Below are 12,503 nucleotides of genomic sequence, written 5' to 3'. Positions count from 1 at the left end.
GTTTGTACCCCTAAAAGGCTAGATGAGGAGTAGGGGGGGTATGGAACAGGCAGCACCCTCAAACCTTCAGAAGTATGAGATGAACCCCAACAACTTGGAAAGGTGGATCTCTCTCACACGTACCAACACAGACTATCCCCCAATTTAACTGATCCCCAAAGGTTTTTGATTAAATAGCGGAATAGAAAATATGATCCAAAAAAAGTGTATGTATATCACACGTACACAACCACACTAGGCCCCAATTACTATTGTTTGTACCCCTAAAAGGCTAGGAGTAGGGGGAGTATGGAACAGGCAGCACCCTCAAACCTTCAGAAGTATGAGATGAACCCCAACAACTTGGAAAGGTGGATCTCTCTCACACGTACCAACACAGACTATCCCCCAATTTAACTGATCCCCAAAGGTTTTTGATTAAATAGCGGAATAGAAAATATGATCCAAAAAAAGTGTATGTATATCACACGTACACAACCACACTAGGCCCCAATTACTATTGTTTGTACCCCTAAAAGGCTAGATGAGGAGTAGGGGGAGTATGGAACAGGCAGCACCCTCAAACCTTCAGAAGTATGAGATGAACCCCAACAACTTGGAAAGGTGGATCTCTCTCACACGTACCAACACAGACTATCCCCCAATTTAACTGATCCCCAAAGGTTTTTGATTAAATAGCGGAATAGAAAATATGATCCAAAAAAAGTGTATGTATATCACACGTACACAACCACACTAGGCCCCAATTACTATTGTTTGTACCCCTAAAAGGCTAGATGAGGAGTAGGGGGAGTATGGAACAGGCAGCACCCTCAAACCTTCAGAAGTATGAGATGAACCCCAACAACTTGGAAAGGTGGATCTCTCTCACACGTACCAACACAGACTATCCCCCAATTTAACTGATCCCCAAAGGTTTTTGATTAAATAGCGGAATAGAAAATATGATCCAAAAAAAGTGTATGTATATCACACGTACACAACCACACTAGGCCCCAATTACTATTGTTTGTACCCCTAAAAGGCTAGATGAGGAGTAGGGGGGGTATGGAACAGGCAGCACCCTCAAACCTTCAGAAGTATGAGATGAACCCCAACAACTTGGAAAGGTGGATCTCTCTCACACGTACCAACACAGACTATCCCCCAATTTAACTGATCCCCAAAGGTTTTTGATTAAATAGCGGAATAGAAAATATGATCCAAAAAAAGTGTATGTATATCACACGTACACAACCACACTAGGCCCCAATTACTATTGTTTGTACCCCTAAAAGGCTAGGAGTAGGGGGAGTATGGAACAGGCAGCACCCTCAAACCTTCAGAAGTATGAGATGAACCCCAACAACTTGGAAAGGTGGATCTCTCTCACACGTACCAACACAGACTATCCCCCAATTTAACTGATCCCCAAAGGTTTTTGATTAAATAGCGGAATAGAAAATATGATCCAAAAAAAGTGTATGTATATCACACGTACACAACCACACTAGGCCCCAATTACTATTGTTTGTACCCCTAAAAGGCTAGATGAGGAGTAGGGGGAGTATGGAACAGGCAGCACCCTCAAACCTTCAGAAGTATGAGATGAACCCCAACAACTTGGAAAGGTGGATCTCTCTCACACGTACCAACACAGACTATCCCCCAATTTAACTGATCCCCAAAGGTTTTTGATTAAATAGCGGAATAGAAAATATGATCCAAAAAAAGTGTATGTATATCACACGTACACAACCACACTAGGCCCCAATTACTATTGTTTGTACCCCTAAAAGGCTAGATGAGGAGTAGGGGGAGTATGGAACAGGCAGCACCCTCAAACCTTCAGAAGTATGAGATGAACCCCAACAACTTGGAAAGGTGGATCTCTCTCACACGTACCAACACAGACTATCCCCCAATTTAACTGATCCCCAAAGGTTTTTGATTAAATAGCGGAATAGAAAATATGATCCAAAAAAAGTGTATGTATATCACACGTACACAACCACACTAGGCCCCAATTACTATTGTTTGTACCCCTAAAAGGCTAGATGAGGAGTAGGGGGGGTATGGAACAGGCAGCACCCTCAAACCTTCAGAAGTATGAGATGAACCCCAACAACTTGGAAAGGTGGATCTCTCTCACACGTACCAACACAGACTATCCCCCAATTTAACTGATCCCCAAAGGTTTTTGATTAAATAGCGGAATAGAAAATATGATCCAAAAAAAGTGTATGTATATCACACGTACACAACCACACTAGGCCCCAATTACTATTGTTTGTACCCCTAAAAGGCTAGATGAGGAGTAGGGGGAGTATGGAACAGGCAGCACCCTCAAACCTTCAGAAGTATGAGATGAACCCCAACAACTTGGAAAGGTGGATCTCTCTCACACGTACCAACACAGACTATCCCCCAATTTAACTGATCCCCAAAGGTTTTTGATTAAATAGCGGAATAGAAAATATGATCCAAAAAAAGTGTATGTATATCACACGTACACAACCACACTAGGCCCCAATTACTATTGTTTGTACCCCTAAAAGGCTAGATGAGGAGTAGGGGGAGTATGGAACAGGCAGCACCCTCAAACCTTCAGAAGTATGAGATGAACCCCAACAACTTGGAAAGGTGGATCTCTCTCACACGTACCAACACAGACTATCCCCCAATTTAACTGATCCCCAAAGGTTTTTGATTAAATAGCGGAATAGAAAATATGATCCAAAAAAAGTGTATGTATATCACACGTACACAACCACACTAGGCCCCAATTACTATTGTTTGTACCCCTAAAAGGCTAGATGAGGAGTAGGGGGGGTATGGAACAGGCAGCACCCTCAAACCTTCAGAAGTATGAGATGAACCCCAACAACTTGGAAAGGTGGATCTCTCTCACACGTACCAACACAGACTATCCCCCAATTTAACTGATCCCCAAAGGTTTTTGATTAAATAGCGGAATAGAAAATATGATCCAAAAAAAGTGTATGTATATCACACGTACACAACCACACTAGGCCCCAATTACTATTGTTTGTACCCCTAAAAGGCTAGGAGTAGGGGGAGTATGGAACAGGCAGCACCCTCAAACCTTCAGAAGTATGAGATGAACCCCAACAACTTGGAAAGGTGGATCTCTCTCACACGTACCAACACAGACTATCCCCCAATTTAACTGATCCCCAAAGGTTTTTGATTAAATAGCGGAATAGAAAATATGATCCAAAAAAAGTGTATGTATATCACACGTACACAACCACACTAGGCCCCAATTACTATTGTTTGTACCCCTAAAAGGCTAGGAGTAGGGGGAGTATGGAACAGGCAGCACCCTCAAACCTTCAGAAGTATGAGATGAACCCCAACAACTTGGAAAGGTGGATCTCTCTCACACGTACCAACACAGACTATCCCCCAATTTAACTGATCCCCAAAGGTTTTTGATTAAATAGCGGAATAGAAAATATGATCCAAAAAAAGTGTATGTATATCACACGTACACAACCACACTAGGCCCCAATTACTTTTGTTTGTACCCCTAAAAGGCTAGATGAGGAGTAGGGGGAGTATGGAACAGGCAGCACCCTCAAACCTTCAGAAGTATGAGATGAACCCCAACAACTTGGAAAGGTGGATCTCTCTCACACGTACCAACACAGACTATCCCCCAATTTAACTGATCCCCAAAGGTTTTTGATTAAATAGCGGAATAGAAAATATGATCCAAAAAAAGTGTATGTATATCACACGTACACAACCACACTAGGCCCCAATTACTATTGTTTGTACCCCTAAAAGGCTAGATGAGGAGTAGGGGGGGTATGGAACAGGCAGCACCCTCAAACCTTCAGAAGTATGAGATGAACCCCAACAACTTGGAAAGGTGGATCTCTCTCACACGTACCAACACAGACTATCCCCCAATTTAACTGATCCCCAAAGGTTTTTGATTAAATAGCGGAATAGAAAATATGATCCAAAAAAAGTGTATGTATATCACACGTACACAACCACACTAGGCCCCAATTACTATTGTTTGTACCCCTAAAAGGCTAGATGAGGAGTAGGGGGGGTATGGAACAGGCAGCACCCTCAAACCTTCAGAAGTATGAGATGAACCCCAACAACTTGGAAAGGTGGATCTCTCTCACACGTACCAACACAGACTATCCCCCAATTTAACTGATCCCCAAAGGTTTTTGATTAAATAGCGGAATAGAAAATATGATCCAAAAAAAGTGTATGTATATCACACGTACACAACCACACTAGGCCCCAATTACTATTGTTTGTACCCCTAAAAGGCTAGGAGTAGGGGGAGTATGGAACAGGCAGCACCCTCAAACCTTCAGAAGTATGAGATGAACCCCAACAACTTGGAAAGGTGGATCTCTCTCACACGTACCAACACAGACTATCCCCCAATTTAACTGATCCCCAAAGGTTTTTGATTAAATAGCGGAATAGAAAATATGATCCAAAAAAAGTGTATGTATATCACACGTACACAACCACACTAGGCCCCAATTACTATTGTTTGTACCCCTAAAAGGCTAGATGAGGAGTAGGGGGAGTATGGAACAGGCAGCACCCTCAAACCTTCAGAAGTATGAGATGAACCCCAACAACTTGGAAAGGTGGATCTCTCTCACACGTACCAACACAGACTATCCCCCAATTTAACTGATCCCCAAAGGTTTTTGATTAAATAGCGGAATAGAAAATATGATCCAAAAAAAGTGTATGTATATCACACGTACACAACCACACTAGGCCCCAATTACTATTGTTTGTACCCCTAAAAGGCTAGATGAGGAGTAGGGGGGGTATGGAACAGGCAGCACCCTCAAACCTTCAGAAGTATGAGATGAACCCCAACAACTTGGAAAGGTGGATCTCTCTCACACGTACCAACACAGACTATCCCCCAATTTAACTGATCCCCAAAGGTTTTTGATTAAATAGCGGAATAGAAAATATGATCCAAAAAAAGTGTATGTATATCACACGTACACAACCACACTAGGCCCCAATTACTATTGTTTGTACCCCTAAAAGGCTAGGAGTAGGGGGAGTATGGAACAGGCAGCACCCTCAAACCTTCAGAAGTATGAGATGAACCCCAACAACTTGGAAAGGTGGATCTCTCTCACACGTACCAACACAGACTATCCCCCAATTTAACTGATCCCCAAAGGTTTTTGATTAAATAGCGGAATAGAAAATATGATCCAAAAAAAGTGTATGTATATCACACGTACACAACCACACTAGGCCCCAATTACTATTGTTTGTACCCCTAAAAGGCTAGGAGTAGGGGGAGTATGGAACAGGCAGCACCCTCAAACCTTCAGAAGTATGAGATGAACCCCAACAACTTGGAAAGGTGGATCTCTCTCACACGTACCAACACAGACTATCCCCCAATTTAACTGATCCCCAAAGGTTTTTGATTAAATAGCGGAATAGAAAATATGATCCAAAAAAAGTGTATGTATATCACACGTACACAACCACACTAGGCCCCAATTACTATTGTTTGTACCCCTAAAAGGCTAGATGAGGAGTAGGGGGAGTATGGAACAGGCAGCACCCTCAAACCTTCAGAAGTATGAGATGAACCCCAACAACTTGGAAAGGTGGATCTCTCTCACACGTACCAACACAGACTATCCCCCAATTTAACTGATCCCCAAAGGTTTTTGATTAAATAGCGGAATAGAAAATATGATCCAAAAAAAGTGTATGTATATCACACGTACACAACCACACTAGGCCCCAATTACTATTGTTTGTACCCCTAAAAGGCTAGATGAGGAGTAGGGGGGGTATGGAACAGGCAGCACCCTCAAACCTTCAGAAGTATGAGATGAACCCCAACAACTTGGAAAGGTGGATCTCTCTCACACGTACCGACACAGACTATCCCCCAATTTAACTGATCCCCAAAGGTTTTTGATTAAATAGCGGAATAGAAAATATGATCCAAAAAAAGTGTATGTATATCACACGTACACAACCACACTAGGCCCCAATTACTATTGTTTGTACCCCTAAAAGGCTAGATGAGGAGTAGGGGGGGTATGGAACAGGCAGCACCCTCAAACCTTCAGAAGTATGAGATGAACCCCAACAACTTGGAAAGGTGGATCTCTCTCACACGTACCAACACAGACTATCCCCCAATTTAACTGATCCCCAAAGGTTTTTGATTAAATAGCGGAATAGAAAATATGATCCAAAAAAAGTGTATGTATATCACACGTACACAACCACACTAGGCCCCAATTACTATTGTTTGTACCCCTAAAAGGCTAGGAGTAGGGGGAGTATGGAACAGGCAGCACCCTCAAACCTTCAGAAGTATGAGATGAACCCCAACAACTTGGAAAGGTGGATCTCTCTCACACGTACCAACACAGACTATCCCCCAATTTAACTGATCCCCAAAGGTTTTTGATTAAATAGCGGAATAGAAAATATGATCCAAAAAAAGTGTATGTATATCACACGTACACAACCACACTAGGCCCCAATTACTATTGTTTGTACCCCTAAAAGGCTAGGAGTAGGGGGAGTATGGAACAGGCAGCACCCTCAAACCTTCAGAAGTATGAGATGAACCCCAACAACTTGGAAAGGTGGATCTCTCTCACACGTACCAACACAGACTATCCCCCAATTTAACTGATCCCCAAAGGTTTTTGATTAAATAGCGGAATAGAAAATATGATCCAAAAAAAGTGTATGTATATCACACGTACACAACCACACTAGGCCCCAATTACTATTGTTTGTACCCCTAAAAGGCTAGATGAGGAGTAGGGGGAGTATGGAACAGGCAGCACCCTCAAATCTTCAGAAGTATGAGATTGTGTTCACTGCACCCCACAATGATTGTGTTCACTGCACCCCACAATGATTGTGTTCACTGCACCCCACAAAGATTGTGTTCACTGCACCTCACAAAGATTGTGTTCACTGTACCCCCCAAAGATTGTGTTCACTGCACCCCACAAAGATTCTGTTCACTGTACCCCACAAAGATTGTGTTCACTGCACCCTAAAAGGATGTTGTTCACTGCACCCCACAAAGATTGTGTTCACTGCACCCTAAAAGGATGTTGTTCACTGTACCCCCCCAAAGATTGTGTTCACTGCACCCCACAAAGATTGTGTTCACTGCACCCCAAAAAGATTGTGTTCACTGTACCCCCCAAAGATTGTGTTCACTGCACCCCAAAAAGATTGTGTTCACTGTACCCCCCAAAGATTGTGTTCACTGCACCCCACAAAGATTCTGTTCACTGTACCCCACAAAGATTGTGTTCACTGCACCCCAAAAAGATTGTGTTCACTGTACCCCCCCAAAGATTGTGTTCACTGCACCCCACAAAGATTCTGTTCACTGCACCCCACAAAGGATTTTGTTCACTGCACCCCAAAAAGATTGTGTTCACTGCACCCCAAAAAGGATTTTGATCACTGCACCCCAAAAAGGATGTTGTTCACTGCACCCCAAAAATGATTTTGTTCACTCCACCCCAAAAAGATTGTGTTCACTGCACCCCACAAAGATTGTGTTCACTGCACCCCAAAAAGATTGTTCACTGTACCCCCCAAAGATTGTGTTCACTGCACCCCACAAAGATTGTGTTCACTGTACCCCAAAAAGATTGTGTTCACTGCACCCCAAAAAGGATGTTGTTCACTGCACCCCAAAAAGGATGTTGTTCACTCCACCCCAAAAAGATTGTGTTCACTCCACCCCACAAAGATTGTGTTCACTGCACCCCACAAAGATTGTGTTCACTGCACCCCACAAAGATTGTGTTCACTGCACCCCAAAAATGATTTTGTTCACTGCACCCCAAAAATGATTTTGTTCACTGCACCCCAAAAATGATTTTGTTCACTGCACCCCAAAAAGGATGTTGTTCACTCCACCCCAAAAAGGATGTTGTTCACTCCACCCCAAAAAGATTGTGTTCACTGCACCCCACAAAGGATTTTGTTCACTGCACCCCAAAAAGATTGTGTTCACTGCACCCCAAAAAGGATGTTGTTCACTGCACCCCAAAAAGGATTTTGTTCACTGCACCCCAAAAAGATTGTGTTCACTGCACCCCACAAAGGATTGTGTTCACTGCACCCCACAAAGATTGTGTTCACTGCACAGCAAAAAGGATTGTGTTCACTGCACCCCAAAAAGATTTTGTTCACTGCACCCCAAAAAGATTGTGTTCACTGCAGCCCAAAAAGATTGTGTTCACTGCAGCCCAAAAAGATTGTGTTCACTGCAGCCCAAAAAGATTGTGTTCACTGCAGCCCAAAAAGATTGTGTTCACTGCAGCCCAAAAAGATTGTGTTCACTGCAGCTCACACACAGAAAAATGGATGTGGATCACTGACACCTGCCTATCTCCAATCCCACACCACACAGCAATATCGATTGTAGTTTGTAGAACACAGTTTCCCTAAAATTCAGCAGACTCTGTCCCTAACAGGATTGAGAAGAGATCGTAGATCAGGATTGAGTGCAGATTCACCCCACCCCCCACACAGCAATATCGATTGTAGTTTGTAGAAGACACTGACCCTATAATTCAGCAGACTCTATCCCTAAAATGCCTACAACTCGCCCTGCCTAAACACTCCGACCTGTCCCTCAATTCTATCCGGACACAAATGGTTTTTTCCTGCCTATCTTTCCCTAATCAGCAGCCAGCACATTGATGTGTGCTCTGTCCCTTAGCTAAGCAGCAGAATGACGCTGCTGCGGCGGCTGCCTCGAACTTATAAAGACTTGGTCACATGCTTCAGACGGCCAATCACAGCTACTAAGACATTTGCAGGCATGGCTGGGATGGCTTAAGGCACACCAGTTAAACGATTGTTGATTGGCTGTTGAAAGCCCGCCATGAAAAGAGCGCCAAAGCATGCAAAACCCGGAAATAAAACGACCGAACACGGATTTTTACCCGAACATACAGTAAAGTGTCCGTGTCCGTGTTCGGGTAAAAAAAATCCAATTATTCGGTACGAACACGAATAATACAGTCCGTGTTCGCTCAACACTAGTGGTATTTAATCACCACTGTTTTTTTTTTTTTGCTAAATAAACAAAGCAAAAAAAAAAACTTTAAAAAAAAAACTTTTGAAAAAGATGCATTTTTCCTTGTTTCTAATATTACATTTTGCAAATAAATAATCTTTCTTCAGAAAGGTAGGCCAAGATATATTCTGCTACATTTCTTTAGTGAAAATAACCCAAATCAGTGTATATTTTTTAGTTTGTAGGAAAGTTAGAGTCCACAAACTATGGGATATACAGTATATCTGAAAATTGATCAACCCAGATGTATCTCATTTTTTGAGGCCCAAACAAACGCCAGGACAGTACAAATATCCCCAAAATTACCCATTTTTGCAACATAGACAGTCTAAAGGTATTTAGTAAGAAGCATGGCGAGTTTTTTTGAAGTTGTAAATTTTTGTCACATTTTTTTGGAAAATGAAGAAATTTAAATAAGTTTTTTTTTTTTTTTTTTTCACAATTTCTAAAAAATACTTTTACATACTGTCACCAGTGAAGTACAGTGTCATCCTATAACCGGTATGGCAGTGATCAGGGACACTGACGGGTGACAGTATGTTTTCAATTTGTTTAATTTTTTTTGCTACATTTATTTTTTTACAATTTTTTTTAAATATAATGACCAGAGCAATACAGTATTATCATAGTAACACTGTACTACTCTGGGAAGATTGTTTTCTTTTTTACACACTATGATTGCTTGTGAAAATTTACACTTATACGTAACCATTTTTTTTCTGAAAACAAATCATTCAGTGTTTACTATTGTGATTAGCTAATCAGATGGTACAGATGGGCTGTGATTGGCCCTGTCTGTACCATGTGATTACTGTAACCAATCACAGTTTATTACAATAATACAATGAAAGGCATGAATCAAAGCCTTTTACTGTGTTGAACTGAAATGTGATCTACTGTGATTGGTCACAGCAAGCACATGGTACCAGCAGTGGGCCAGTACAGTGATCTGTCATTAGCCGTGTCCAGTGAAATGATTGCTCCGGAGTGTGGCTTGTGGTGCTCATATGGGGTGCGATCCTGAGAGGAAGCCATATGACAATAGGCTTGGCAGGCATGAAGGCAGAGGATAGGGGAGAATCTGTGGCAAATTATACCCCCCCCCCCATTTCCATCCCCAGTATACATCAAAAGGATTTGAAATAGTATGAAGCCTTTGTAGTCCCCTGGAGTATGTCCGATTATTACTGAACTTCCCATAAAAATCTTTTGTGGACTTTTTACAGTTGGATTGGCACTTTCCTCCTTGTACATAATGTAAATCTTAAATATGATCTGGCCTATGGCCATCGGTCTCTAGAGAGCCTGATAAGGGAATATATTCCCCTACCTCCCTTTTCTTTCCTTATCCACCAATGTAAGGGGTATTGTTCCACCTACTGAATCCCAACTTAAGGGCAATTTCTTGAATTGGATGATCATTCGAAAAAAATGAAGAGGTCTAAAAAGTTAATGGTGCCAATGGTCCTCAGTTGTTCCTGCACCCACAGAATACCCCTGAGCTGAAAGAAGTTTCTCTAACCCTAAGGGAACCATTTAAAGCCCGCAGCACTCCTTAAAACAACTAACTCTAAAAACCACCTTAACATGACCTTTCACATTGACTCTGGTGGCCATTGGTCCAAATCTTACATACTGATTTAGGCTTTCCAAATCTATTGACTGCACTGTCTTTGGTTGTGTACACCTTAACATTGTATCCATTCTGTATTCACATAAAGCTTGGTGTTTTTTTATATAATTGTTTATTTTCTATTTTTTAAAATGTATGCAATATAAACAGCCATGTAGCTGGTATGTGTCTGCCTTATCCACAACTCTTCCTCGTCTCTTCCACAGGAAAGCGGGTTTGTGCCGGGGAGAATTTGGCTCGAATGGAGCTCTTCCTTCTCTTCTCTGCTGTGCTCCAGAAATTTACCATCAAGCTTCCCCAAGAAGCCAAGCCACAGGACTCCAAATGGCTGCATGATCATAAAACTATAGTAATTGCATCTTCCCAGCTGTGTGCTGTGTCCCGAGCATCACTCACCACATAATCTGCAACATTCATAGACACATGTTTGGAGAGGAGACCTTCGATAGAGGAACTCCCCAACATACATTATATTACCAAAGTAATAGGACGCCTGCCTTTACACGCACATGAACTTTAAAGACATCCCAGTCTTAGTCTGTAGGGTTCAATATTGAGTTTGCCCACCCTGTTATAACAGCTTCAACTCTTCCCGGCAGGCTGTCCACAAGGTTTGGGAGTGTCTATGAGAATATTTGACCATTCTTCCAGAAGCGCATTTGTAAGGTCAGGCACTGATGTTGGAGAGATGGCCTGGCTCACAGTCTCTGCTCAAATTCATCCCAAAGGTGTTCTGTTGAGTTGACACTTCTGGGAAGGCTGTCCACAAGGTTTAGGAGTGTTTTGACCATTCTTCCAAAAGCGCATTTGTGAGGTCAGGCACTGATGTTGGAGAGAAGACCTGACTCTCGGTCTCCACCCCAAAGGTGTTCTATAGGATTGAAGTCAGGACTCTGTGCAGACCAGTCAAGTTCCTCCACCCCAAACTCGCTCATCCATGTCTTTATGCACTGATCCAAATCATTTGGTGGAGGTGGTTTATGGTGTGGGGTTGTTTTTCAGGGGTAGGGCTTGGCCCCTTAGTTCAAGTGAAGGGAACTCTTAAGGCGTCAGCAAACCAAGACATTTTGCACAATTTCGTGCTCCCAACTTTGTGGGAACAATTTGGGGATGTCCCCTTCCTGTTCCATCATGACTGCACACCAGTGCACAAAGCAAGGTCCATAAAGACATGGATGAGCAAATTCGGGGTGGAGGAACTTGATTGGCCTGACCTCAACCCGATAGAAAACCTTTGGGAGTGGAGATTGCTAGTCAGGCCTTCTTTCCAACATCAGTGCCTGACCTCACAAATGCACTGATGGAAAAATGGTCAAACACTCCCAGAAGAGTTGAAGCTGTTATAGCTGTAAAGGGTGGGCCAACTCAATATTGAACCCTACGGACTAAGACTGGGATGCCATTAAAATTCATGTGCGTGTAAAGGCAGGTGTCCCAATACTTTTGGTAATAGTGTATATTTAAATCAGGGATTATCTGCAAAGTTCACCAACATCCAATGCAAATAGAACCAATAAGTGAGCTAATCATGCAAAATACAAAGTGATAAGAATAATTCATAAAACAGTAGCACTCACAGATATCTGAACACTTAAATATCTAAATTCAATATATACAGTACAAACAATGGGGTTGATTTACAAAAGGCAAATCCACTGTGCACTGCAAGTGCACTTGGAAGTGCAGTCACTGTAGACCTGAGTGGAAGATCTGAAATGAGGAGAAGCTCTGCTGATTTCTATCATCCAATCGTGTGCAAGC

The 12,503-nt window shown here is 42.3% G+C and overlaps 1 protein-coding gene across 1 annotated transcript in view; it reads left to right on the top strand.

Moving 5' to 3' along the window:
- Positions 1–11,218, top strand: part of LOC309555531 (cytochrome P450 2C20-like) — a gene marked incomplete at its 5' end in the record, with an annotated part of 45,245 nt that extends 34,027 nt beyond the window's left edge. Inside the window, one exon of the mRNA XM_082257598.1 lies at positions 10,949–11,218. Within this exon, the coding sequence (XP_082113724.1) occupies positions 10,949–11,145 (197 nt within the window). The 3' untranslated portion in view covers positions 11,146–11,218. The remainder of the gene's footprint in view (positions 1–10,948) is intronic.
- Positions 11,219–12,503: the final 1,285 nt, after the last annotated feature.

Source organism: Pelophylax lessonae, assembly GCF_965119305.1.
Source record: "Pelophylax lessonae genome assembly, chromosome: 5".
NCBI lineage: Eukaryota > Metazoa > Chordata > Amphibia > Anura > Ranidae > Pelophylax > Pelophylax lessonae.
This window is presented reverse-complemented; position numbering and strand designations above follow the sequence as displayed.